Source organism: Columba livia, unplaced genomic scaffold (assembly GCF_036013475.1).
Source record: "Columba livia isolate bColLiv1 breed racing homer unplaced genomic scaffold, bColLiv1.pat.W.v2 Scaffold_2025, whole genome shotgun sequence".
Taxonomy (NCBI): Eukaryota; Metazoa; Chordata; class Aves; order Columbiformes; family Columbidae; genus Columba; species Columba livia.
The window spans coordinates 6,446-33,839 of record NW_027043181.1 but is presented as its reverse complement, the minus strand read 5'-3'; the positions used below and the strand labels follow the sequence as shown (position 1 = coordinate 33,839).

General features: G+C 55.9%; 1 protein-coding gene across 1 annotated transcript; it reads right to left on the bottom strand.

Annotated features, from left to right (window-relative positions):
• LOC135577959 (zonadhesin-like) lies at positions 1-27,394 on the bottom strand (the record flags this gene model as incomplete). Its single annotated transcript, XM_065048114.1, has 7 exons — positions 26,588-27,394; positions 23,711-23,762; positions 20,499-23,232; positions 8,777-14,024; positions 6,370-6,562; positions 478-543; positions 1-73 (listed from the first exon to the last, which is right to left on the bottom strand). Coding segments are annotated over exons 1-7 (8,426 nt in total), but the record flags the coding sequence as incomplete, so codon positions are not given.

Below are 27,394 nucleotides of genomic sequence, written 5' to 3'. Positions count from 1 at the left end.
CCCTCAGCAGGTCCCGCTGCCGTCGCCGCGCTCCGGCCTTGGGGACACACGTGGGCCCCGGGACACCGGGGGGCTGGGTGGGACACGGGGGTGTCAGGGACGTGGGGACATGTCGTGGGGGACATTGGGGGGACAGAGGATGGCACGGGGACACCGAGGCCACCGGGGACATGTGGGGACATCAATGGGGACATGTCCCCTCAGGCGCCACAGACATGGACACAGGTCACCAAGGGGGAGGGGCTGAGCCACAGCCGGACGCCTGGGTCCCTTTCTGGGGGTACGCGGACCCCTGGGTCACCTCCCGAACTCCTGGGTCCCCTCCCGAACTCCTGGGTCCCTCCCAAACTCCTGGGTCCCCTCCCGAACTCCTGGGACCCCTCCCGAACTCCTGGGTCCCTCCCAAACTTCAGGGTCCCTCCCGAACTCCTGGGTCCCTCCCGAACTCCTGGGTCCCCAGCCATGTCCCCAACTCACGGCTGTGGGCGGGGCTGTGGACAGGGTCACATGACTCCGGAGGGGCCGTGGCCAAGCAGGATGGGGCTGTGGGGACAGAACGGTGGGGACAGTTGGTTGTCCCATCGTCCTGTTGGGTTGTCCCATCATCACTCTGTCCCTCCCGTTGTCTCTCAGTCCCTCATGTTGTCCCACTGTCCATCCCACCCATCCATCATCCATCATCATCCATCATCCATCATCCATCATCATCCATCATCCATCCATCATCCATCATCCATCATCCATCATCCATCATCATCCATCATCCATCATCCATCATCATCCATCATCCATCATCATCCATCATCCATCATCATCCATCATCCATCATCCATCATCATCCATCATCCATCATCCATCATCATCCATCATCCATCATCCATCATCCATCCATCATCCATCATCCATCATCTATCTCCATCATCCATCATCCATCATCATCCATCATCCATCATCCATCATCCATCATCCATCATCCATCATCATCCATCATCATCCATCATCCATCATCCATCATCCATCATCATCCGTCATCCATCATCCATCATCCATCATCCATCATCATCCATCATCATCCATCATCCATCATCCATCATCCATCATCATCCATCATCATCCATCATCCATCATCCATCATCCATCATCATCCATCATCATCCATCATCCATCATCCATCATCATCCATCATCCATCATCCATCATCCATCATCCATCATCCATCATCCATCATCATCCATCATCATCCATCATCCATCATCCATCATCCATCATCCATCATCATCCATCATCCATCATCCATCATCCATCATCCATCATCATCCATCATCCATCATCATCCATCATCCATCATCCATCATCCATCATCATCCATCATCATCCATCATCATCCATCATCCATCATCCATCATCCATCATCCATCCATCATCCATCATCCATCATCCATCATCCATCATCCATCATCATCCATCATCCATCATCCATCATCCATCATCATCCATCATCATCCATCATCCATCATCCATCATCCATCATCCATCATCCATCCATCATCCATCATCCATCATCCATCATCCATCATCCATCCATCATCCATCATCCATCATCCATCATCCATCATCATCCATCATCATCCATCATCCATCATCCATCATCCATCATCATCCATCATCATCCATCATCATCCATCATCCATCATCCATCATCCATCATCATCCATCATCATCCATCATCCATCATCCATCATCCATCATCCATCATCCATCATCCATCATCCATCCATCATCCATCATCCATCATCCATCATCCATCATCCATCCATCATCCATCATCCATCATCCATCATCCATCATCCATCCATCATCCATCATCCATCATCCATCATCCATCATCATCCATCATCCATCCATCATCCATCATCCATCATCCATCATCATCCATCATCATCCATCATCATCCATCATCATCCATCATCCATCATCCATCATCCATCATCCATCATCCATCATCATCCATCATCATCCATCATCATCCATCATCATCCATCATCCATCATCCATCATCCATCATCCATCATCATCCATCATCATCCATCATCCATCATCCATCCATCATCCATCATCCATCATCCATCATCCATCATCCATCCATCATCCATCATCCATCATCCATCATCCATCATCATCCATCATCCATCCATCATCCATCATCCATCATCCATCATCATCCATCATCATCCATCATCATCCATCATCATCCATCATCCATCATCCATCATCCATCATCCATCATCATCCATCATCATCCATCATCCATCATCCATCCATCATCCATCATCCATCATCCATCATCCATCATCCATCCATCATCCATCATCCATCATCCATCATCCATCATCATCCATCATCATCCATCATCCATCATCCATCATCCATCATCATCCATCATCATCCATCATCATCCATCATCATCCATCATCCATCATCCATCATCCATCATCCATCATCCATCATCCATCATCCATCATCCATCCATCATCCATCCATCATCCATCATCCATCATCCATCATCCATCATCCATCATCCATCATCCATCATCCATCATCATCCATCATCCATCCATCATCCATCATCCATCATCCATCATCCATCATCCATCATCCATCATCCATCATCCATCCATCATCCATCCATCATCCATCATCCATCATCATCCATCATCCATCATCCATCATCCATCATCCATCATCCATCATCCATCATCATCCATCATCATCCATCATCCATCATCCATCATCCATCATCATCCATCATCATCCATCCATCATCCATCATCCATCATCCATCATCCATCATCCATCATCCATCATCCATCATCCATCCATCATCCATCCATCATCCATCCATCATCCATCATCCATCATCCATCATCCATCATCCATCATCATCCATCATCCATCATCCATCATCCATCATCATCCATCATCCATCATCCATCATCCATCATCATCCATCATCCATCCATCATCCATCATCCATCATCCATCATCATCCATCATCATCCATCATCATCCATCATCATCCATCATCCATCATCCATCATCCATCATCCATCATCATCCATCATCATCCATCATCCATCATCCATCCATCATCCATCATCCATCATCCATCATCCATCATCCATCCATCATCCATCATCCATCATCCATCATCCATCATCATCCATCATCATCCATCATCCATCATCCATCATCCATCATCATCCATCATCATCCATCATCATCCATCATCATCCATCATCCATCATCCATCATCCATCATCCATCATCCATCATCCATCATCCATCATCCATCCATCATCCATCCATCATCCATCATCCATCATCCATCATCCATCATCCATCATCCATCATCCATCATCCATCATCATCCATCATCCATCCATCATCCATCATCCATCATCCATCATCCATCATCCATCATCCATCATCCATCATCCATCCATCATCCATCCATCATCCATCATCCATCATCATCCATCATCCATCATCCATCATCCATCATCCATCATCCATCATCCATCATCATCCATCATCATCCATCATCCATCATCCATCATCCATCATCATCCATCATCATCCATCCATCATCCATCATCCATCATCCATCATCCATCATCCATCATCCATCATCCATCATCCATCCATCATCCATCCATCATCCATCCATCATCCATCATCCATCATCCATCATCCATCATCCATCATCATCCATCATCCATCATCCATCATCCATCATCATCCATCATCCATCATCCATCATCCATCATCATCCATCATCATCCATCCATCATCCATCATCCATCATCCATCATCCATCATCCATCATCCATCCATCATCCATCCATCATCCATCATCCATCATCCATCATCATCCATCATCCATCATCCATCATCCATCATCCATCATCCATCATCCATCATCATCCATCATCCATCATCCATCATCCATCCATCATCCATCATCCATCATCCATCATCCATCATCATCCATCATCATCCATCATCATCCATCATCCATCATCCATCATCCATCCATCATCCATCATCATCCATCATCCATCATCCATCATCATCCATCATCATCCATCATCCATCATCATCCATCATCATCCATCATCCATCATCCATCATCCATCATCATCCATCATCATCCATCATCATCCATCATCCATCATCCATCATCCATCATCATCCATCATCCATCATCCATCATCATCCATCATCATCCATCATCCATCATCCATCATCCATCCATCATCCATCATCCATCATCCATCCATCATCCATCCATCATCCATCCATCATCCATCATCCATCATCCATCATCCATCATCATCCATCATCATCCATCATCCATCATCCATCATCCATCATCATCCATCATCATCCATCATCATCCATCATCCATCATCCATCATCCATCATCCATCATCCATCATCCATCATCATCCATCATCATCCATCATCATCCATCATCCATCATCCATCATCCATCATCCATCATCCATCATCCATCCATCATCCATCCATCATCCATCCATCATCCATCATCCATCATCCATCATCCATCATCCATCCATCATCCATCATCCATCATCCATCATCCATCATCCATCCATCATCCATCATCCATCATCCATCATCCATCATCATCCATCATCCATCATCATCCATCATCCATCATCCATCATCCATCATCCATCCATCATCCATCATCCATCATCCATCATCATCCATCATCCATCCATCATCATCCATCATCCATCATCCATCATCCATCATCATCCATCATCCATCATCCATCATCCATCATCATCCATCATCATCCATCATCCATCATCCATCATCCATCATCATCCATCATCATCCATCATCATCCATCCATCATCCATCATCCATCATCCATCATCCATCATCCATCATCATCCATCATCATCCATCCATCATCCATCATCCATCATCCATCATCCATCATCCATCATCCATCATCCATCATCCATCCATCATCCATCATCCATCATCCATCATCCATCATCCATCATCATCCATCATCATCCATCATCCATCATCCATCATCATCCATCATCATCCATCATCCATCATCCATCATCATCCATCATCATCCATCATCATCCATCATCCATCATCCATCATCCATCCATCATCCATCATCCATCATCCATCCATCATCCATCCATCATCCATCCATCATCCATCATCCATCATCCATCATCCATCATCATCCATCATCATCCATCATCCATCATCCATCATCCATCATCATCCATCATCATCCATCATCATCCATCATCCATCATCCATCATCCATCATCCATCATCCATCATCATCCATCATCCATCATCATCCATCATCCATCATCCATCCATCATCCATCATCATCCATCATCCATCATCCATCCATCATCCATCCATCATCCATCCATCATCCATCCATCATCCATCATCCATCATCCATCCATCATCCATCCATCATCCATCCATCATCCATCATCCATCATCCATCATCCATCATCATCCATCATCATCCATCATCATCCATCATCCATCATCCATCATCCATCATCATCCATCATCATCCATCATCATCCATCATCCATCATCCATCATCCATCATCCATCATCCATCATCCATCCATCATCCATCCATCATCCATCCATCATCCATCATCCATCATCCATCATCCATCATCATCCATCATCATCCATCCATCATCCATCATCCATCATCCATCCATCATCCATCATCCATCATCCATCATCCATCATCCATCCATCATCCATCATCATCCATCATCCATCATCCATCATCCATCATCCATCCATCATCCATCATCCATCATCCATCATCATCCATCATCCATCATCATCCATCATCATCCATCATCCATCCATCATCCATCATCCATCATCCATCATCATCCATCATCCATCATCATCCATCATCCATCATCCATCATCCATCATCCATCCATCATCCATCATCCATCATCCATCATCATCCATCATCATCCATCATCATCCATCATCCATCATCCATCATCCATCCATCATCCATCATCCATCATCCATCATCCATCATCCATCATCCATCCATCATCCATCATCCATCATCCATCATCCATCATCCATCATCATCCATCATCATCCATCATCATCCATCATCCATCACCCATCATCCATCATCCATCATCCATCATCCATCATCCATCATCCATCATCCATCACCCATCCATCACCCATCCCCGTTCTCCCTCCCCTCCCCATGTCCCCCCCGTGTCCCCACTCACCGCACGCCCGCCCCGGCTGGCAGATCCCGCACAGCTGTCCCTGCAGCTCCGCCGGCGCTGTCACCGTCACGGCGCCGTCCCTGCCCAGGGCCACCCGCACGCCGGCCGCCGTCGTCACCCGCCGCTGGCCCCCCCGCCGCTCCACCCGCAGCCCCCCCAGGCGCAGCGGCAGCCGCACCCGGCGCCCCGACACCTGCAGGACACGGGGACACCGTCATGGGGGACACTGGGGACACCGGTCATGGGGGACACTGGGGACACCCATGAGACACCCGGGGACACCGTCATGGGGGACACCCGGTGACACCCATGAGACACCCAGGGACACCGTCATGTGGGACACTGGGGACACCTTCATGGGGGACACCCAGTCATGGGGGACACCCAGGGACACCCATGGGACACCCGGGGACACCTTCATGGGGGACACCTGGTCATGAGGGACACCCAGGGACACCCATGGGAAACCCGGGGACACCGTCGTGGGGGACTGCCAGGGACACCCATGGGACACCCAGGGACACCGTCATGGGGGACACCCGGGGACACCCATGGGACACCCGGGGACACCGTCATGGGGGACACTGGGGACACCGGTCATGGGGGACACCCATGGGACACCCGGGGACACCAGTCATGGGGGACACTGGGGACACCCATGGGACACCCGGGGACTCCGTCATGGGGGACACCCAGGGACATCGGTCATGGGGGACACTGGGGACACCCATGAGACACCCAGGGACACCGTCATGGGGGACACCCGGGGACACCCGGGGACACCCATGGGACACCCAGGGACACTGTCATGGGGACACCCGGGGACACCTTCATGGGGGACACCCGGTCATGGGGGACACCCAGGGACACCCATGGGACACCCGGGGACACCTTCATGGGGGACACCCGGTCATGGGGGACACCCAGGGACACCCATGGGACACCCGGGGACACCTTCATGGGGGACACCTGGTCATGGGGGACATCCAGGGACACCCATGGGACACCCAGGGACACCCGGTCATGGGGGACTCCCAGGTACACCGTCATGGGGGACAGTTATGGGGGTGGGGAAGAGCCCCGGACTCCTGAGTCCCCTCCCGGCCGCCTGGGACCCCTCCCAGTCATGGGAGTGGGGAGGAGCCCCGGATGCCTGGGTCCCCTCCCGGATGCCTGGGTTCTCTCCCAGTTATGGGGGTAGGGAAGAGCCCCGGACGCCTGGGTCCACTCCCAGTTACGGGGGTAGGGAAGAGCCCCGGACACCTGGGTCCCCTCCCAGTTACGGGGGTAGGGAAGAGCCCCGGACGCCTGGGTCCCCTCCCAGTTACGGGGATAGGGAAGAGCCCCGGACGCCTGGGTCCCCTCCCAGTTACGGGGGTAGAGAAGAGCCCCGGATGCCTGGGTCCCCTCCCAGTTACGGGGGTAGGGAAGAGCCCAGGACGCCTGGGTCCCCTCCCAGTTACGGGAGTAGGGAAGAGCCCCGGACACCTGGGTCCCGTCTCGGACGCCTGGGTCCTCTCCAAGTTACGGGGGTAGGGAAGAGCCCCGGACACCTGGGTCCCCTCCCAGTTACGGGGGTAGGGAAGATCCCCGGATGCCTGGGTCCCCTCCCAGTTACGGGGGTAGAGAAGAGCCCCGGATGCCTGGGTCCCCTCCCAGTTACGGGGGTAGGGAAGAGCCCTGGACACCTGGGTCCCGTCTCGGATGCCTGGGTCCTCTCCCAGTTATGGGGGTAGGGAAGAGCCCCGGACACCTGGGTCTCCCCCCGGACGCCTGGGTCCCCTCCCAGTTACGGGGATAGGGAAGAGCCCCGGACACCTGGGTCCCCTCCCGGACGCCTGGGTCCCCTCCCAGTTATGGGAGTAGAGAAGACCCCCGGACGCCTGGGTCCCCTCTCAGTTATTGGGATAGGGAAGAGCCCCGGACGTCTGGGTCCCCTCCCAGTTACGGGGATAGGGAAGAGCCCCGGACGCCTGGGTCCACTCCCAGTTACGGGGGTAGGGAAGATCCCCGGATGCCTGGGTCCCCTTCCAGTTATGGGGGTAGGGAAGAGCCCCGGACGCCTGGGTCCCCTCCCAGTTACGGGGATAGGGAAGAGCCCTGGACACCTGGGTCCCGTCTCGGACGCCTGGGTCCTCTCCCAGTTATGGGGGTAGGGAAGAGCCCCGGACACCTGGGTCTCCCCCCGGACGCCTGGGTCCCCTCCCAGTTATGGGAGTAGAGAAGACCCCCGGACGCCTGGGTCCCCTCCCAGTTACGGGGGTAGAGAAGACCCCCGGACGCCTGGGTCCCCTCCCAGTTATGGGGGTAGAGAAGACCCCCGGACGCCTGGGTCCCCTCCCAGTTACGGGGGTAGAGAAGACCCCCGGACGCCTGGGTCCCCCCGCCCGCCTGTGTCCCCGCTCACCCTGGCCGCCGTCTCCTCTCCTCGCAGCAGCGTCACCTCGTAGCCGTCCCCGCTCAGCGTGACGTGTCCGAAGGTGGCGCCGGGCCCCGCGCCCACCTGCCCGCCCACGGTGACGGTGACGCGCGGGGCGCCCGCGGGGCCGCCGCAGAGGCGCAGCAGCGTGTGGGCGCAGCGCCCGCCCAGCGCCCGCGCCCGCGCCTCGAAGCTGCGGTAGCGCCAGCGGCTCAGCACGTGGCACACCAGCGGGGGGCGGGGCGAGGGGACACAGCGCGGGGACGTTCCCGCCATCTGGCACTTCGTCCCCATTGGACAAGGGATGTTGTCACAGGATGGGCTGTTGGGGACACACCGTGGGGTGTTATCCACCATCTGACACGTTGTCCCCTTTGGACAAGGGACATTGTCACAGGACGGGTTGTTGGGGACACATCTGGGGGTGTTTTCCACCATCTGGCACTTCGTCCCAGTTGGACAAGGGACATCATTGCATGATGGGTTGTTGGGGACACATCTGGGGGTGTTTCCCACCATCTGACATGTTGTCCCCTCTGGACAATTCATGTCACCGCAGGATGGGTTGTTGGGGACACATCTGGGGGTGTTTTCCACCATCTGACACGTTGTCCCCTTTGGACAAGGGACGTTGTCACAGGACGGGTTGTTGGGGACACATCTGGGGGTGTTTCCCACCATCTGGCACTTTGTCCCAGTTGGACAAGGGACATTGTTGCACGATGGGTTGTTGGGGACACATCGTTGGGTGTTTCCCACCATCTGACACGTTGTCTCCTTTGGACAAGGGACGTTGTCACAGGACGGGTTGTTGGGGACACAGCGCGGGGTGTTTTCCACCATCTGACATGTTGTCCCCTCTGGACAAGGGACATCATTGCATGATGGGTTGTTGGGAACACATCTGGGGGTGTTTCCCACCATCTGACACTTTGTCCCAGTTGGACAAGGGACATTGTCACAGGATGGGTTGTTGGGGACACATCTGGGGGTGTTTTCCACTATCTGGCACCTCGTCCCCGTTGGACAAGGGACGTTGTCACAGGATGGGTTGTTGGGGACACATCTGGGGGTGTTTCCCACCATCTGACACGTTGTCCCCATTGGACAAGGGACATCATTGCATGATGGGTTGTTGGGGACACATCGTGGGGTGTTTCCCACCATCTGACACGTTGTCCCCGTTGGACAATTCATGTCAACACAGGATGGGTTGTTGGGGACACATCTGGGGGTGTTTTCCACCATCTGACATGTTGTCCCCTTTGGACAAGGGACATCGTTGCACGATGGGCTGTTGGGGACACATCTGGGGGTGTTTTTCACCCTCTGGCACGTTGTCCCCTCTGGACAATTCATGTCACTGCAGGACGGGCTGTTGGGGACACATCTGGGGGTGTTATCCACCATCTGACACTTTGTCCCCTTTGGACAAGGGACATCATTACACGATGGGCTGTTGGGGACACATTTGGGGGTGTTTCCCACCATCTGACACGTTGTCCCCATTGGACAAGGGACATCGTTGCACGATGGGCTGTTGGGGACACATCTGGGGGACATTCCCACCACCTGGCAGGAGGACCCGGGTGGACAAGGCGTCTGGGCACACGAGGGCTCCTTGGGGACACATTTGGGCCACCCGTCCAGCAGGTGACACGCGGCCCCGGGCGCGCAGGTGACCCCGGCGCAGGAGGGGACGGGCACGTCCCGCGTCACCCGCACACAGCGGGGCCACCCGTGGATCACGCGGCACGTGGGCGCCTGGCGGGGACACCGGAGGCCCCTGCAGGTCGCGCTCCTTGGGGACGTCTTGGGTTGGACACATCTCGGCCAACCACGGATGATCTGACACGTGGTTCCCTTCTCACATTGGACGTCATGACAGGACGGTTGGTGACGGACACACTGGGGCCACCCATTGGTCACTGTGCACGAGGTCCCCTCCGGACATTGGGTGTCCCTGCAGGTCGGTCTCCTTGGGGACATCTTGGATTGGACACAGCGTGGCCACCCATTGACCATGTGACACGTGGTTCCCTTCTCACATTGGATGACACTGCAGGATGGTTGGTGATGGACACACTGTGGTTGACCATCCACCATCGTGCACGTGGTCCCTTGGGGACAGTGGATGTCACTACATGAAGTTGCCCTCAGGGACGTCTTGTATTGGACACACGTTGGCCAACCATGGATGATCTGACACGTGGTTCCCTTCTCACATTGGGTGTCACTGCAGGACGGCTGGTGATGGACACACCGTGGTTGACCATCCAGCATCTTGCACATGGTCCCTTGGGGACAGTGGATGTCACTACATGAAGTTGCCCTCAGGGACATCTTGTATTGGACACAGTGTGGCCACCCATCCACCATGTGACACATGGTTCCCTTCTCACATTGGATGGCACTGCAGGACGGTTCATTGTGGACACACTGTGGTTGACCATCCAGCATCTTGCACGTGGTCCCTTGGGGACAATGGGTGTCCCCACAAGTTGGTCTTCTGATAGACGTCTTGACTTGGATGCACCGTGGCCACCCATCGATGATGTGACACGTGGTTCCCTTCTCACATTGGATGTTGCTACAGGACAGTTGGTGATGGACACACTGTGGTTGGCCATTCAGCATCTTGCACGTGGTCCCTTTGAGACACTGGAGGTCACTGCAAGTCAGTCCCCTTGGGGACGTCTTGGGTTGGACACACCTTGGCCACCCATCAATGATCTGACACGTGGTTCCCTTCTCACACTGGATGTCACTGCAGGTCGGTTGGTGATGGACACACTGGGGCCACCCCTGGAGCATCCGGCACCTGGTCCCTTGGGGACAACGGACATTTCCACAAGTTGGTGTCCTGAGAACCGTCTTGGGTTGGACACAGCGTGGCCAACCATGGATGATCTGACACGTGGTTCCCTTCTCACATTGGATGTCCTGGCAGGATGGGGGGTTGTGGACACACCGTGGCTGACCAACCAGCATCTTGCACATGGTCCCTTGGGGACAGTGAATGTCATTGCAAGATGGTCTGATGGACGTCTTGGATTGGACACAGCGTGGCCAACCATCGACCATGTGACACGTGGTTCCCTTCTCACATTGGATGTCACTGCAGGACGGTTCATTGTGGACACACCGTGGTTGACCATCCAGCATCTTGCACGTGGTCCCTTGGGGACACTGGAGGTCATTACAGGATGCTCTCCTGATGGACACCTTGGATTGGACACAGCGTGGCCACCCATTAACCATGTGACACGTGGTTCCCTTCTCACATTGGATGTCACTGCAGGACTGTTCATTGTGGACACACCGTGGTTGACCATCCAGTATCTTGCACGTGGTCCCTCTGGGACACTGGGTGTCCCCACAAGTTGGTCTTCTCATGGAGGTCTTGACTTGGACACAGCGTGGCCAACCATGGATGATCTGACACGTGGATCCTTTCTCACATTGGATGTCCTGGCAGGATGGGGGGTTGTGGACACACCGTGGTTGACCATCCAGCATCTTGCACGTGGTCCCTTTGGGACAGTGGATACTCCTGCAGGTTGGTCTCCTTGGGGATGTCTTGGATTGGACACAGCGTGGCCACCCATCCACCATGTGACACGTGGCTCCCTTCTGGCACTGGACATCATGGCAGGATGGGGGGTTGTGGACACACTGTGGTTGACCATCCAGCATCTTGCACGTGGTCCCTTGGGGACAATGAACATCCTGGCAAGATGGCCGCCTGGTAAATGTCTTGGATTGGACACATTTGGGCCACCCATCAATGATCTGACACGTGGATCCCTTCTCACATTGGATGTCACTGCAGGTCGGTTGGTGATGGACACACTGGGGCCACCCCTGGAGCATCCGGCACCTGGTCCCTTGGGGACAGTGAATGTCATTGCAAGATGGTCTGATGGACGTCTTGGATTGGACACAGCGTGGCCACCCATCCACCATGTGACACGTGGTTCCCTTCTCACATTGGATGGCACTGCAGGTCGGTTGGTGATGGACACACTGTGGTTGACCATCCAGCATCTTGCACGTGGTCCCTTGGGGACACTGGGTGTCACTACAAGAAGGTCTCCTGATGGACGTCTTGGGTTGGACACAGCGTGGCCACCCATTGACCACGTGACACGTGGTTCCCTTCTCACATTGGGTGTCCTGGCAGGATGGGGGGTTGTGGACACACTGGGGCCACCCATTGGTCACTGTGCACGTGGTCCCTTGGGGACAGTGAATGTCACCGCATGAAGGTGCCCTCAGGGAAATCGTGGACTGGACACATCTTGGCCAACCATGGATGATCTGACACGTGGTTCCCTTCTCACATTGGATGTCCTGGCAGGATGGGGGATTATGGACACACTGTGGTTGACCATCCAGCATCTTGCACGTGGTCCCTTTGGGACACGGGGTGTCCACACAAGTTGGTCTTCTCATGGAGGTCTTGACTTGGATGCACCGTGGCCAACCATGGATGATCTGACACGTGGTTCCCTTCTCACACTGGATGTCACTGCAGGTCGGTTGGTGATGGACACACTGAGGCCACCCCTGGAGCATCCGGCACCTGGTCCCTTGGGGACAATGGACGTCTCTACAAGTTGGTGTCCTGAGAACCGTCTTGGGTTGGACACAGCGTGGCCAACCATGGATGATCTGACACGTGGTTCCCTTCTCACACTGGATGTCCTGGCAGGATGGGGGGTTGTGGACACACCGTGGTTGACCATCCAGCATCTTGCACGTGGTCCCTTGGGGACAGTGAATGTCATTGCAAGATGGTCTGATGGACGTCTTGGATTGGACACACTGTGGCCAATTATCAATGATCTGACACGAGGTTCCCTTCTCACATTGGATGTCCTGGCAGGATGGGGGGTTGTGGACACACCGTGGTTGACCAACCAGTGTCTTGCACACGGTCCCTTGGGGACAGTGAATGTCACTACATGAAGGAGCCCTCAGTGGCATCTTGGGTTGGACACACTGTGGCCAACCATTGACCATGTGACACGTGGTTCCCTTCTCACATTGGATGTCACTACAGGACGGTTCATTGTGGACACACTGTGGTTGACCATCCAGCATCTTGCACGTGGTCCCTTGGGGACACTGGAGGTCATTGCAGGATGCTCTCCTGATGGACACCTTGGATTGGGCACAGCGTGGCCAACCATGGATGATCTGACACGTGGTTCCCTTCTCACACTGGATGTCACTGCAGGATGGGGGGTTGTGGACACACAGTGGTTGACCATCCAGCATCTTGCACGTGGTCCCTTGGGGACAATGGGTGTCCCCACAAGTTGGTCTTCTGACAGACGCCTTGGCTTGGATGCACCGTGGCCACCCATCAATGATCTGACACGTGGTTCCCTTCTCACATTGGATGTCCTGGCAGGATGGGGGGTTGTGGACACACCGTGGTTGACCATCCAGCATCTTGCACGTGGTCCCTTGGGGACAGTGAATGTCATTGCAAGATGGTCTGATGGACGTCTTGGATTGGACACAGCGTGGCCAACCATGGATGATCTGACACGTGGTTCCCTTCTCACATTGGATGTCCTGGCAGGATGGGGGGTTGTGGACACATTGTGGTTGACCATCCAGCATCTTGCACGTGGCCCCTTGGGGACACTGGAGGTCATTGCAAGAGGGTCTGATGGACGTCTTGGGTTGGACACACCTTGGCCAACCATCCACCATGTGACACGTGGTTCCCTTCTCACATTGGGTGTCACTGCAGGTCGGTTGGTGATGGACACACTGGGGCCACCCCTGGAGCATCCGGCACCTGGTCCCTTGGGGACAATGGACGTTTCCACAAGTTGGTGTCCTGAGAACTGTCTTGGGTTGGACACACCGTGGCCACCCATTGACCATGTGACACGTGGATCCCTTCTCACATTGGATGTCCTGGCAGGATGGGGGGTTGTGGACACACTGAGGTTGACCATCCAGCATCTTGCACGTGGTCCCTTGGGGACAGTGAAGGTCATTGCAGGATGGTCTGATGGACGTCTTGGATTGGATGCACCGTGGCCAACCATCCACCATGTGACACGTGGTTCCCTTCTCACATTGGGTGTCACTGCAGGACGGTTCATTGTGGACACACCGTGGTTGACCATCCAGCATCTTGCACGTGGTCCCTTGGGGACACTGGAGGTCATTACAGGATGCTCTCCTGATGGACACCTTGGATTGGACACAGCGTGGCCACCCATTAACCATGTGACACGTGGTTCCCTTCTCACATTGGATGTCACTGCAGGACGGTTCAATGTGGACACACCGTGGTTGACCATCCAGCATCTTGCACGTGGTCCCTCTGGGACACTGGGTGTCCCCACAAGTTGGTCTTCTCATGGAGGTCTTGACTTGGACACAGCGTGGCCAACCATGGATGATCTGGCACGTGGTTCCCTTCTCACATTGGATGTCACTGCAGGACGGTTGGTGATGGACACACTGTGGTTGACCATCCAGCATCTTGCACGTGGTCCCTTGGGGACACTGGGTGTCACTACAAGAAGGTCTCCTGATGGACGTCTTGGGTTGGACACAGCGTGGCCACCCATTGACCACGTGACACGTGGTTCCCTTCTCACATTGGGTGTCCTGGCAGGATGGGGGGTTGTGGACACACTGGGGCCACCCATTGGTCACTGTGCACGTGGTCCCTTGGGGACAGTGAATGTCACCGCATGAAGGTGCCCTCAGGGAAATCGTGGACTGGACACATCTTGGCCAACCATGGATGATCTGACACGTGGTTCCCTTCTCACATTGGATGTCCTGGCAGGATGGGGGATTATGGACACACTGTGGTTGACCATCCAGCATCTTGCACGTGGTCCCTTTGGGACACGGGGTGTCCACACAAGTTGGTCTTCTCATGGAGGTCTTGACTTGGATGCACCGTGGCCAACCATGGATGATCTGACACGTGGTTCCCTTCTCACACTGGATGTCACTGCAGGTCGGTTGGTGATGGACACACTGAGGCCACCCCTGGAGCATCCGGCACCTGGTCCCTTGGGGACAATGGACGTCTCTACAAGTTGGTGTCCTGAGAACCGTCTTGGGTTGGACACAGCGTGGCCAACCATGGATGATCTGACACGTGGTTCCCTTCTCACACTGGATGTCCTGGCAGGATGGGGGGTTGTGGACACACCGTGGTTGACCATCCAGCATCTTGCACGTGGTCCCTTGGGGACAGTGAATGTCATTGCAAGATGGTCTGATGGACGTCTTGGATTGGACACACTGTGGCCAATTATCAATGATCTGACACGAGGTTCCCTTCTCACATTGGATGTCCTGGCAGGATGGGGGGTTGTGGACACACCGTGGTTGACCAACCAGTGTCTTGCACACGGTCCCTTGGGGACAGTGAATGTCACTACATGAAGGAGCCCTCAGTGGCATCTTGGGTTGGACACACTGTGGCCAACCATTGACCATGTGACACGTGGTTCCCTTCTCACATTGGATGTCACTACAGGACGGTTCATTGTGGACACACCGTGGTTGACCATTCAGCATCTTGCACGTGGTCCCTTGGGGACACTGGAGGTCATTGCAGGATGCTCTCCTGATGGACACCTTGGATTGGACACAGCGTGGCCAACCATGGATGATCTGACACGTGGTTCCCTTCTCACAATGGATGTCACTGCAGGATGGGGGGTTGTGGACACACTGTGGTTGGCCATCCAGCATCTTGCACGTGGTCCCTTGGGGACAATGGGTGTCCCCACAAGTTGGTCTTCTGACAGACGTCTTGGCTTGAATGCACCGTGGCCAACCATGTATGATCTGACACGTGGTTCCCTTCTCACACTGGATGTCACTGCAGGACAGTTGGTGATGGACACACTGTGGTTGACCATCCAGCATCTTGCACGTGGTCCCTTTGGGACACTGGAGGTCATTGCAAGTCAGTCCCCGTGGGGAAGTCTTGGGTTGGACACACCTTGGCCACCCATCAATGATCTGACACGTGGTTCCCTTCTCACATTGGGTGTCACTGCAGGTCGGTTGGTGATGGACACACTGAGGCCACCCCTGGAGCATCCGGCACCTGGTCCCTTGGGGACAATGGACGTCTCTACAAGTTGGTGTCCTGAGAACCGTCTTGGGTTGGACACACTGTGGCCAACCATGGATGATCTGACACGTGGTTCCCTTCTCACATTGGATGTCCTGGCAGGATGGGGGGTTGTGGACACACTGTGGTTGACCATCCAGCATCTTGCACGTGGTCCCTTGGGGACAGTGAATGTCATTGCAAGATGGTCTGATGGACGTTTTGGATTGGACACAGCGTGGCCAACCATCGACCATGTGACACGTGGTTCCCTTCTCACATTGGATGGCACTGCAGGTCGGTTGGTGATGGACACACTGTGGTTGGCCATCCAACATCTTGCATGTGGTCCCTTTGGGACACTGGAGGTCACTGCAAGTCAGTCCCCTTGGGGACGTCTTGGATTGGACACACCTTGGCCAATCATCAATGATCTGACACGTGGATCCCTTCTCACATTGGGTGTCACTGCAGGTCGGTTGGTGATGGACACACTGGGGCCACCCCTGGAGCATCCGGCACCTGGTCCCTTGGGGACAGTGAATGTCATTGCAAGATGGTCTGATGGACGTCTTGGGTTGGACACACCTTGGCCAATTATCAATGATCTGACACGTGGTTCCCTTCTCACATTGGATGTCCTGGCAGGATGGGGGGTTGTGGACACACCGTGGTTGACCATCCAGCATCTTGCACGTGGTCCCTTGGGGACAGTGAATGTCACTACACGAAGGTGCCCTCAGTGGCATCTTGGGTTGGACACACTGTGGCCAACCATTGACCATGTGACACGTGGTTCCCTTCTGGCATTGGATGTCACTGCAGGACGGTTCAATGTGGACACAGTGTGGTTGACCATCCAGCATCTTGCACACAGTCCCTTGGGGACAGTGGATGTCACTACAGGATGGTCTCTGTGGGGACATCTTGGGTTGGACACAGCGTGGCCAACCATGGATGATCTGACACGTGGTTCCCTTCTCACATTGGATGTCACTGCAGGTCGGTTGGTGATGGACACACTGGGGCCACCCCTGGAGCATCCGGCACCTGGTCCATTGGGGACAGTGAATGTCATTGCAAGATGGTCTGATGGACGTCTTGGGTTGGACACACGTTGGCCGATTATCAATGATCTGACACGTGGTTCCCTTCTCACATTGGACATCATGGCAGGATGGGGGGTTGTGGACACATTGTGGTTGACCATCCAGTGTCTTGCACGTGGTGCCTTTGGGACACTGGGTGTCACTACAGGATGGTCTCTGTGGGGACATCTTGGATTGGACACAGCGTGGCCAATCATCGATGATCTGACACGTGGTTCCCTTCTCACATTGGATGTCACTGCAGGACGGTTCAATGTGGACACACCGTGGCTGACCATCCAGCATCTTGCACGTGGTCCCTTTGGGACAGTGGATGTCAATACATGGAGGTGCCCTCAGGGACGTCTTGGATTGGACACATTTGGGCCACCCATGGATGATCTGACACGTGGTTCCCTTCTCACACTGGATGTCACTGCAGGTCGATTGGTGATGGACACACTGGGGCCACCCCTGGAACATCCGGCACCTGGTCCCTTGTGGACAGTGGATGTCATTGCAAGATGGTCTGATGGACGTCTTGGATTGGATGCACCGTGGCCAACCATTGACCATGTGACACGTGGTTCCCTTCTGGCATTGGATGTCACTGCAGGTCGGTTCAATGTGGACACACCGTGGTTGACCATCCAGCATCTTGCACGTGGTCCCTTGGGGACAGTGAATGTCATTGCAAGATGGTCTGATGGACGTCTTGGGTTGGACACAGCGTGGCCAACCATCCACCATCTGACACGTGGTTCCCTTCTCACATTGGATGTCACTGCAGGATGGGGGGTTGTGGACACACTGTGGTTGACCATCCAGCATCTTGCACGTGGTCCCTTGGGGACACTGGGTGTCCCCACAAGTTGGTCTTCTGACAGACGTCTTGACTTGGATGCACCGTGGCCAACCATGGATGATCTGACACGTGGTTCCCTTCTCACACTGGATGTCCTGGCAGGATGGGGGGTTGTGGACACACCGTGGTTGACCATCCAGTGTCTTGCACGTGGTCCCTTTGGGACACTGGGTGACACTACAAGATGGTTTTTGTGGGGACATCTTGGGTTGGACACAGCGTGGCCAATCATCGATGATCTGACACGTGGTTCCCTTCTCACATTGGATGTCACTGCAGGACGGTTCAATGTGGACACACCGTGGCTGACCATCCAGCATCTTGCACGTGGTCCCTTGGGGACAGTGGAGGTCAATACATGAAGGTGCTCTCAGGGACGTCTTGGATTGGACACACCTTGGCCAACCATGGATGATCTGACACGTGGATCCCTTCTCACATTGGGTGTCACTGCAGGTCGGTTGGTGATGGACACACTGGGGCCACCCCTGGAGCATCCGGCACCTGGTCCCTTGGGGACAGTGAATGTCATTGCAAGATGGTCTGATGGACGTCTTGGGTTGGACACACTGTGGCCAACCATCCACCATGTGACACGTGGTTCCCTTCTCACATTGGATGGCACTGCAGGACGGTTGGTGATGGACACACCGTGGTTGACCATCCAGCATCTTGCACGTGGTCCCTTGGGGACACTGGAGGTCATTGCAGGATGCTCTCCTGATGGACACCTTGGATTGGACACAGCGTGGCCAACCATCCACCATGTGACACGTGGTTCCCTTCTCACATTGGATGGCATTGCAGGTCGGTTGGTGATGGACACACTGTGGTTGACCATCCAACATCTTGCACGTGGTCCCTTGGGGACACTGGAGGTCACTGCAAGTCAGTCCCCTTGGGGACGTCTTGGGTTGGACACACCTTGGCCAATCATCAATGATCTGACACGTGGTTCCCTTCTCACATTGGATGTCCTGGCAGGATGGGGGTTTGTGGACACACTGTGGTTGATCATCCAGCATCTTGCACGTGGTCCCTTGGGGACAATGGAGGTCACTGCAAGTCTGCCCCCCTGGGGACGTCTTGGATTGGACGCACCTTGGCCAATCATTGATGATCTGACACGTGGTTCCCTTCTCACATTGGACAGCACTGCATGTCGGTTGGTGATGGACACACCGTGGTTGGCCATTGGTCACCTGGCACCTGGTCCCCTGGGGACAGCTGACGTCACTACAGGAAGGCGCCCTCAGGGACGCCTTGGATTGGACGCAGCGTGGCCAACCACGCGCCAGGACGCACTCGGTGCCACGGGGGCAGCGGAACCCGCTGCAGGTGGGCGGGTCCTGGACACACTTGGGCCAATCACGGACCATCCTGCAGACGGCGCCGGGGGGACAACGTGTGTCCCTGCAGGACGGGACGGGCCCCACACATGTGGGTCCCCCGGCCGCCATCTTGCATTGGGTTCCGTGTCCACAATGGACGTTGTCACACGAGGGTTTGGGGACACATTGGGGCCACCCATCGGCCATCTTGCACATGGTGCCCTGGGGACAGGGCAGGGGACACGGGGGGGACACCCGGACAGACACGGCGGGGGACACGGCCCTGCGGAGGAGCCGCTGCCCCACACACCTGGGACCCCCGGCGGCCATCTTGCATTGGGTTCCATGGCCACACCGGACGTTGTCACATGAGGGTTTGGGGACACATTTTGGCCACCCGTCCACCATCTTGCATTGGGTTCCATGGCCACACCGGACGTTGTCACATGAGGGTTTGGGGACACATTTTGGCCACCCGTCCACCATCTTGCATTGGGTTCCATGGCCACACCGGATCTTGTCACATGATGGTTTGGGGACACATTTGGGTCCCCCGTCCACCATCTTACATTGGGTTCCATGTCCACACCGGATCTTGTCACATGATGGTTTGGGGACACATTTGGGTCCCCCATCCACCACCTTGCATTGGGTTCCATGGCCACACCGGACATTGTTACATGAGGGTTTGGGGACACACTTGGGCCACCCGTCCACCATCTTGCATTGGGTTCCATGGCCACACCGGACGTTGTCACACGATGGTTTGGGGACACACTTGGGCCACCCATCGGCCACCTTGCATTGGGTTCCATGGCCACACCGGACGTTGTCACATGATGGTTTGGGGACACATTTGGGTCCCCCGTCCACCATCTTGCATTGGGTTCCATGGCCACACCGGACGTTGTCACATGATGGTTTGGGGACACATTTGGGTCCATCACCCACCATCTTGCATTGGGTTCCATGGCCACACCGGACGTTGTCACACGATGGTTTGGGGACACACTTGGGCCACCCATCGGCCACCTTGCATTGGGTTCCATGGCCACACCGGACGTTGTCACACGATGGTTTGGGGACACACTTGGGCCACCCATCGGCCACCTTGCATTGGGTTCCATGGCCACACCGGATGTTGTCACATGATGGTTTGGGGACACATTTGGGCCACCCGTCCACCATCTTACATTGGGTTCCATGTCCACACCGGATCTTGTCACATGATGGTTTGGGGACACATTTGGGTCCATCACCCACCATCTTACATTGGGTTCCGTGTCCACACCGGACGTTGTCACACGAGGGTTTGGGGACACATTTGGGCCACCCATCCACCATCTTGCATTGGGTGCCATGTCCACACCGGACGTTGTCACACGAGGGTTTGGGGACACATTTGGGTCCATCACCCACCATCTTGCATTGGGTTCCATGGCCACACCGGACGTTGTCACATGAGGGTTTGGGGACACATTTGGGTCCCCCGTCCACCATCTTGCATTGGGTTCTGTGTCCACACCGGATCTTGTCACATGATGGTTTGGGGACACATTTGGGTCCATCACCCACCATCTTACATTGGGTTCCATGGCCACACCGGACGTTGTCACACGATGGTTTGGGGACACATTTGGGTCCATCACCCACCACCTTGCATTGGGTTCCATGGCCACACCGGATGTTCCTACATGATGGTTTGGGGACACATTTGGGCCACCCATCCACCATCTTGCATTGGGTCCCATGGCCACACCGGACGTTGTCACACGAGGGTTTGGGGACACATTTGGGCCACCCGTCCACCATCTTACATTGGGTCCCATGGCCACACTGGACGTTGTCACACGAGGGTTTGGGGACACATTTGGGCCACCCGTCCACCATCTTGCATTGGGTTCCATGTCCACACCGGATCTTGTCACATGATGGTTTGGGGACACATTTGGGTCCATCACCCACCATCTTGCATTGGGTTCCATGGCCACACCGGACGTTGTCACACGAGGGTTTGGGGACACATTTGGGTCCATCACCCACCACCTTGCATTGGGTTCCATGGCCACACCGGATGTTCCTACATGATGGTTTGGGGACACATTTGGGCCACCCATCCACCATCTTGCATTGGGTTCCATGGCCACACCGGATGTTCCTACATGATGGTTTGGGGACACATTTGGGTCCCCCATCCACCATCTTGCATTGGGTCCCATGGCCACACCGGACGTTGTCACACGAGGGTTTGGGGACACATTTGGGCCACCCATCCACCATCTTGCATTGGGTTCCATGGCCACACCGGATGTTGTCACACGAGGGTTTGGGGACACATTTGGGTCCATCACCCACCATCTTGCATTGGGTTCTGTGTCCACACCGGACGTTGTCACACGAGGGTTTGGGGACACATTTGGGTCCATCACCCACCATCTTGCATTGGGTTCCATGGCCACACCGGACGTTGTCACACGAGGGTTTGGGGACACATTTGGGCCACCCGTCCACCATCTTGCATTGGGTTCCATGGCCACAACGGACGTTGTCACACGATGGTTTGGGGACACATTTGGGTCCCCCATCCACCATCTTGCATTGGGTTCCTTCTCCACACCGGACGTTGTCACACGAGGGTTTGGGGACACACTTGGGCCACCCATCCACCATCTTGCATTGGGTTCCATGGCCACACCGGATGTTCCTACATGATGGTTTGGGGACACATTTGGGTCCCCCGTCCACCATCTTGCATTGGGTTCCTTCTCCACACCGGATCTTGTCACACGATGGTTTGGGGACACATTTGGGTCCATCACCCACCATCTTACATTGGGTTCCATGGCCACACCGGACGTTGTCACACGAGGGTTTGGGGACACATTTGGGCCACCCGTCCGCCATCTTGCATTGGGTTCCATGGCCACACCGGACGTTGTCACACGCGGCTTTGGGGACACATTTGGGTCCGTCGTCCCCCATGGCGCAGATGGTCCCGTCCCCACATGTCCCCCCCCGGCACCTCGTGGCCGCTGGTTCGGCACCTGGGGCACAAAAGCGGGAATGGGTGCAGCCACTTTTGGGGCCAAAAACGCCAGATTTGGGGTTGGGGGGGGGAAGGGAGACGTGGGATGAAAAGGTGGGAAGTTTGGGGGCTGGAAATGGCAAATTTGGGGCTGGAAACGGCAAATTTGGGGCTGGAAACACAAGATTTGGGGCTGGAAACTCCAAATGTGGGGCTGGAGATGGAAAGGAAGAGAGGGGAAGAAAATGGGGGTGGATTTGGGCTTAGAAACAAGAGATTTGGGGCAAGAAACTCCAGATGTGGGGCTGGAGGTTGGAAGGAAGAGATGGAAGGAAAATGTGGGTGGTTTTGGGGCCAGAAACACCAAATTTGGGGCTGGAAACAGCAATTTTGGGGTCAGAGATGGCCAAGGTGGGGGGGGGGGGGGGGGGAAGGTGGGGTTGTGGGGGGTGGGATTTGGGTGGAAAAGTGGGGGTTTTGGGCAAAACGAGACTCACCACATGGGAGCAGGAAGCAAAGCCAGAGCAGCAGCGTCTGCGGGGGCCCCATCTGCCCCACACATGGGGGGTGAGAAGGGGACCCAGGCATCCGGGACGCCCCCATAACCCCCCAGCCCGGAATAGGGACCCAGGCGTCCGGGACCCACCCGCCGCATAACCCCCCAGACCAGAAAGGGGACCCAGGCATCCGGGACGCCCCCATAATCCCCCAGCCCAGAATAGGGACCCAGGCGTCCGGGACCCACCCGCCGCATAACCCCCCAGACCAGAAAGGGGACCCAGGCATCCGGGACGCCCCCATAACCCCCCAGCCCGGAATAGGGACCCAGGCGTCCGGGACCCACACCCTGACCCATAAACTCCCCAGACCAGAAAGGGGACCCAGGCATCCGGGATGCCCCCATAACCCCCCAGCCCGGAATAGGGACCCAGGCGTCCGGGACCCACCCGCCGCATAACCCCCCAGACCAGAAAGGGGACCCAGGCATCCGGGACGCCCCCATAACCCCCCAGCCCGGAATAGGGACCCAGGCGTCCGGGACCCACACCCTGACCCATAAATGCCCCAGAACTGAAAGGGGACCCAGGCGTTCGGGACACCCACATAACCCCCTAACCTGGAAAGGGGACCCAGGCGTCCGGGACCCACACCCTGACTCATAAACCCCCAAGACCAGTATGGGGACCCAGGCGTCCGGGACACCCCCATAACCCCCAGCCCAGAATAGGGACCCAGGCGTCCGGGACCCACCCACCTCATAACCCCCCAGACCAGAGAGGGGACCCAGGCATCCGGGACGCCCCCATAACCCCCAGCCAGGAATAGGGACCCAGGCGTCCGGGACCCACACCCTGACCCATAAACTCCCCAGACCAGAAAGGGGACCCAGGCATCCGGGACGCCCCCATAATCCCCCAGCCCAGAATAGGGACCCAGGCGTTCGGGACCCACCCACCTCATAACCCCCCAGACCAGAAAGGGGACCCAGGCATCCGGGACGCCCCCATAATCCCCTAGCCAGGAATAGGGACCCAGGCGTCCGGGACCCACACCCTGACCCATAAACCCCCCAGACCAGAAAGGGGACCCAGGCATCCGGGACGCCCCCATAACCCCCAGCCCGGAACAGGGACCCAGGCGTCCGGGACCCACCCACCTCATAACCCCCCAGACCAGAAAGGGGACCCAGGCATCCGGGACGCCCCCATAACCCCCCAGCCCGGAATAGGGACCCAGGCGTCCGGGACCCACACCCTGACCCATAAACTCCCCAGACCAGAAAGGGGACCCAGGCATCCGGGACGCCCCCATAACCCCCCAGCCCGGAATAGGGACCCAGGCATCCGGGACCCACACCCTGACCCATAAATGCCCCAGAACAGAAAGGGGACCCAGGCGTTCGGGACACCCACATAACCCCCTAACCTGGAAAGGGGACCCAGGCGTCCGGGACCCACCCACCGCATAACCCCCCAGACCAGAATAGGGACCCAGGCATCCGGGACGCCCCCATAATTCCCCAGCCAGGAATAGGGACCCAGGCGTCCGGGACCCACACCCTGACCCATAAATGCCCCAGAACAGAAAGGGGACCCAGGCGTTCGGGACGCCCCCATAACCCCCCAGCTCGGAAATGGGACCCAGGCGTTCGGGACCCCCCTGTCCCATAGACCCCCAGTCTGGAAAGGGGACCCAGGCGTCCGGGATCCCCCTGACCCATAGACCCCACAGAATGGAAAAGGGACCCCCCTGTCCCATAGACCCCCCATTCTGGAAAGGGGACCCAGGCGTCCGGGACCCACCCACACCATAGACCACCAGCATGGAAAAGGGACCCAGGCGTTCGGGACCCCCCTGTCCCATAGACCCCCAGTCTGGAAAGGGGACCCAGGCGTCCGGGATCCCCCTGACCCATAGACCCCACAGAATGGAAAAGGGATCCCCCTGTCCCATAGACCCCCCAGCCTGGAAAGGGGACCCAGGCGTCCGGGACCCACCCACACCATAGACCACCAGCATGGAAAAGGGACCCAGGCGTTCGGGACCCCCCTGTCCCATAGACCCCCAGTCTGGAAAGGGGACCCTGGCGTCCGGGATCCCCCTGACCCACAGACCCTACAGAATGGAAAAGGGACACCCCTGTCACATAGAACCCCCAGACTGGAAAGGGGACCCAGGCGTCCGGGATCCCCCTGACCCATAGACCCTACAGAATGGAAAAGGGACCCCCCTGTCACATAGAACCCCCAGACTGGAAAGGGGACCCAGGCGCCCGGGACCCACCCACACCATAGACCACCAGCATGGAAAAGGGACCCAGGCGTTCGGGACCCCCCTGTCCCATAGACCCCCATCCTGGAAAGGGGACCCAGGCGTCCGGGATCCCCCTGACCCATAGACCCCACAGAATGGAAAAGGGACCCCCTTGTCCCGTAGACCCCCAGCCCTGGAAGGGGACCCAGGCGTCCGGGACGCCCCCATAACCCCCCAGATTAGAAAAGGGACCCAGGTGTTCGGGATGCCCCCATAACCCCCCAGCTCAGAATAGGGACCCAGGTGTCCGGGACCCACCTGCCTAATAGACCCCCAGCCTGGAAAGGGGACCCAGGCATCTGGGGCCCTGACCCATAAATACCCCAGAGCAGAAAGGGGACCCAGGTGTCCGAGACCACCCACACCATAGACCACCAGAATGGAAAAGGGACCCAGGCGTTCGGGACCCCCCTGTCCCATAGACCCCCAGCCTGGAAAGGGGACCCAGGCGTCCGGGACCCTGACCCATAGACCCCACAGACCAGAAAGGGGGAGCCAGGTGACCGAGATCCCCCATAATCCTTCAGCCCAGAAAAGGGACCCAGGCGTCCGGGACTCACCGTGCCGGCTCCGTGGGGCAGCGGCTCCTCCGAGGGCTCCGGGTTTTTATAGTGGCTCATGGGGCAGCGTCAGCCAATGGGGTGCAAGCTCCACCCCCTGGGGCACAGATAAGATCTGGGACTCAGGGGGCAGGCCCCCGTGTCCGTCTGTCCGCACACGGATGTGTCCTTCTGTCCGTCCATCCCCCATCTGTCCATCTTCTCTGTCCCACGTCCGTCCATCTCCATTGATCCAACTTTCTCTCTGTCCCTCTTCTCCATCCGTCTGTCCATCCACCACCCCCCACCGTCCATCCGTCTGTCTGTCCGTCCATCTCTCAAATCATCTGTATGTTGAGCCAGTGTTCTCTCCATCCATGGGTCCGTCCATCCGTCTGTCCTTCCGTCCATCTTCTCCATCCACCCATCTGTCCATCCCCAACCATCCGTCCATAACCCACCTGCCCATCCATCCGTCCATCATCCATCCATCCACCCACCCATTCATGTCCATCCTTCTGTCCATCAATCTGTCCATCTTGTTCTCCCGCCATCCATGTTCTCCAGCCATCTTCATCCATCAACCATGTTCTTCTCCATCCATTGATCCTTCTCCATCTGTCCATGTTCTCCACCCATCCGCCAACCGTCATCCATCATCCATCCATCATCCATCCATCATCCATCATCCATCATCCATCATCATCCATCATCCATCATCCATCCATCATCCATCATCCATCATCCATCATCCATCATCATCCATCATCCATCCATCATCCATCCATCATCCATCATCCATCATCCATCATCCATCATCATCCATCA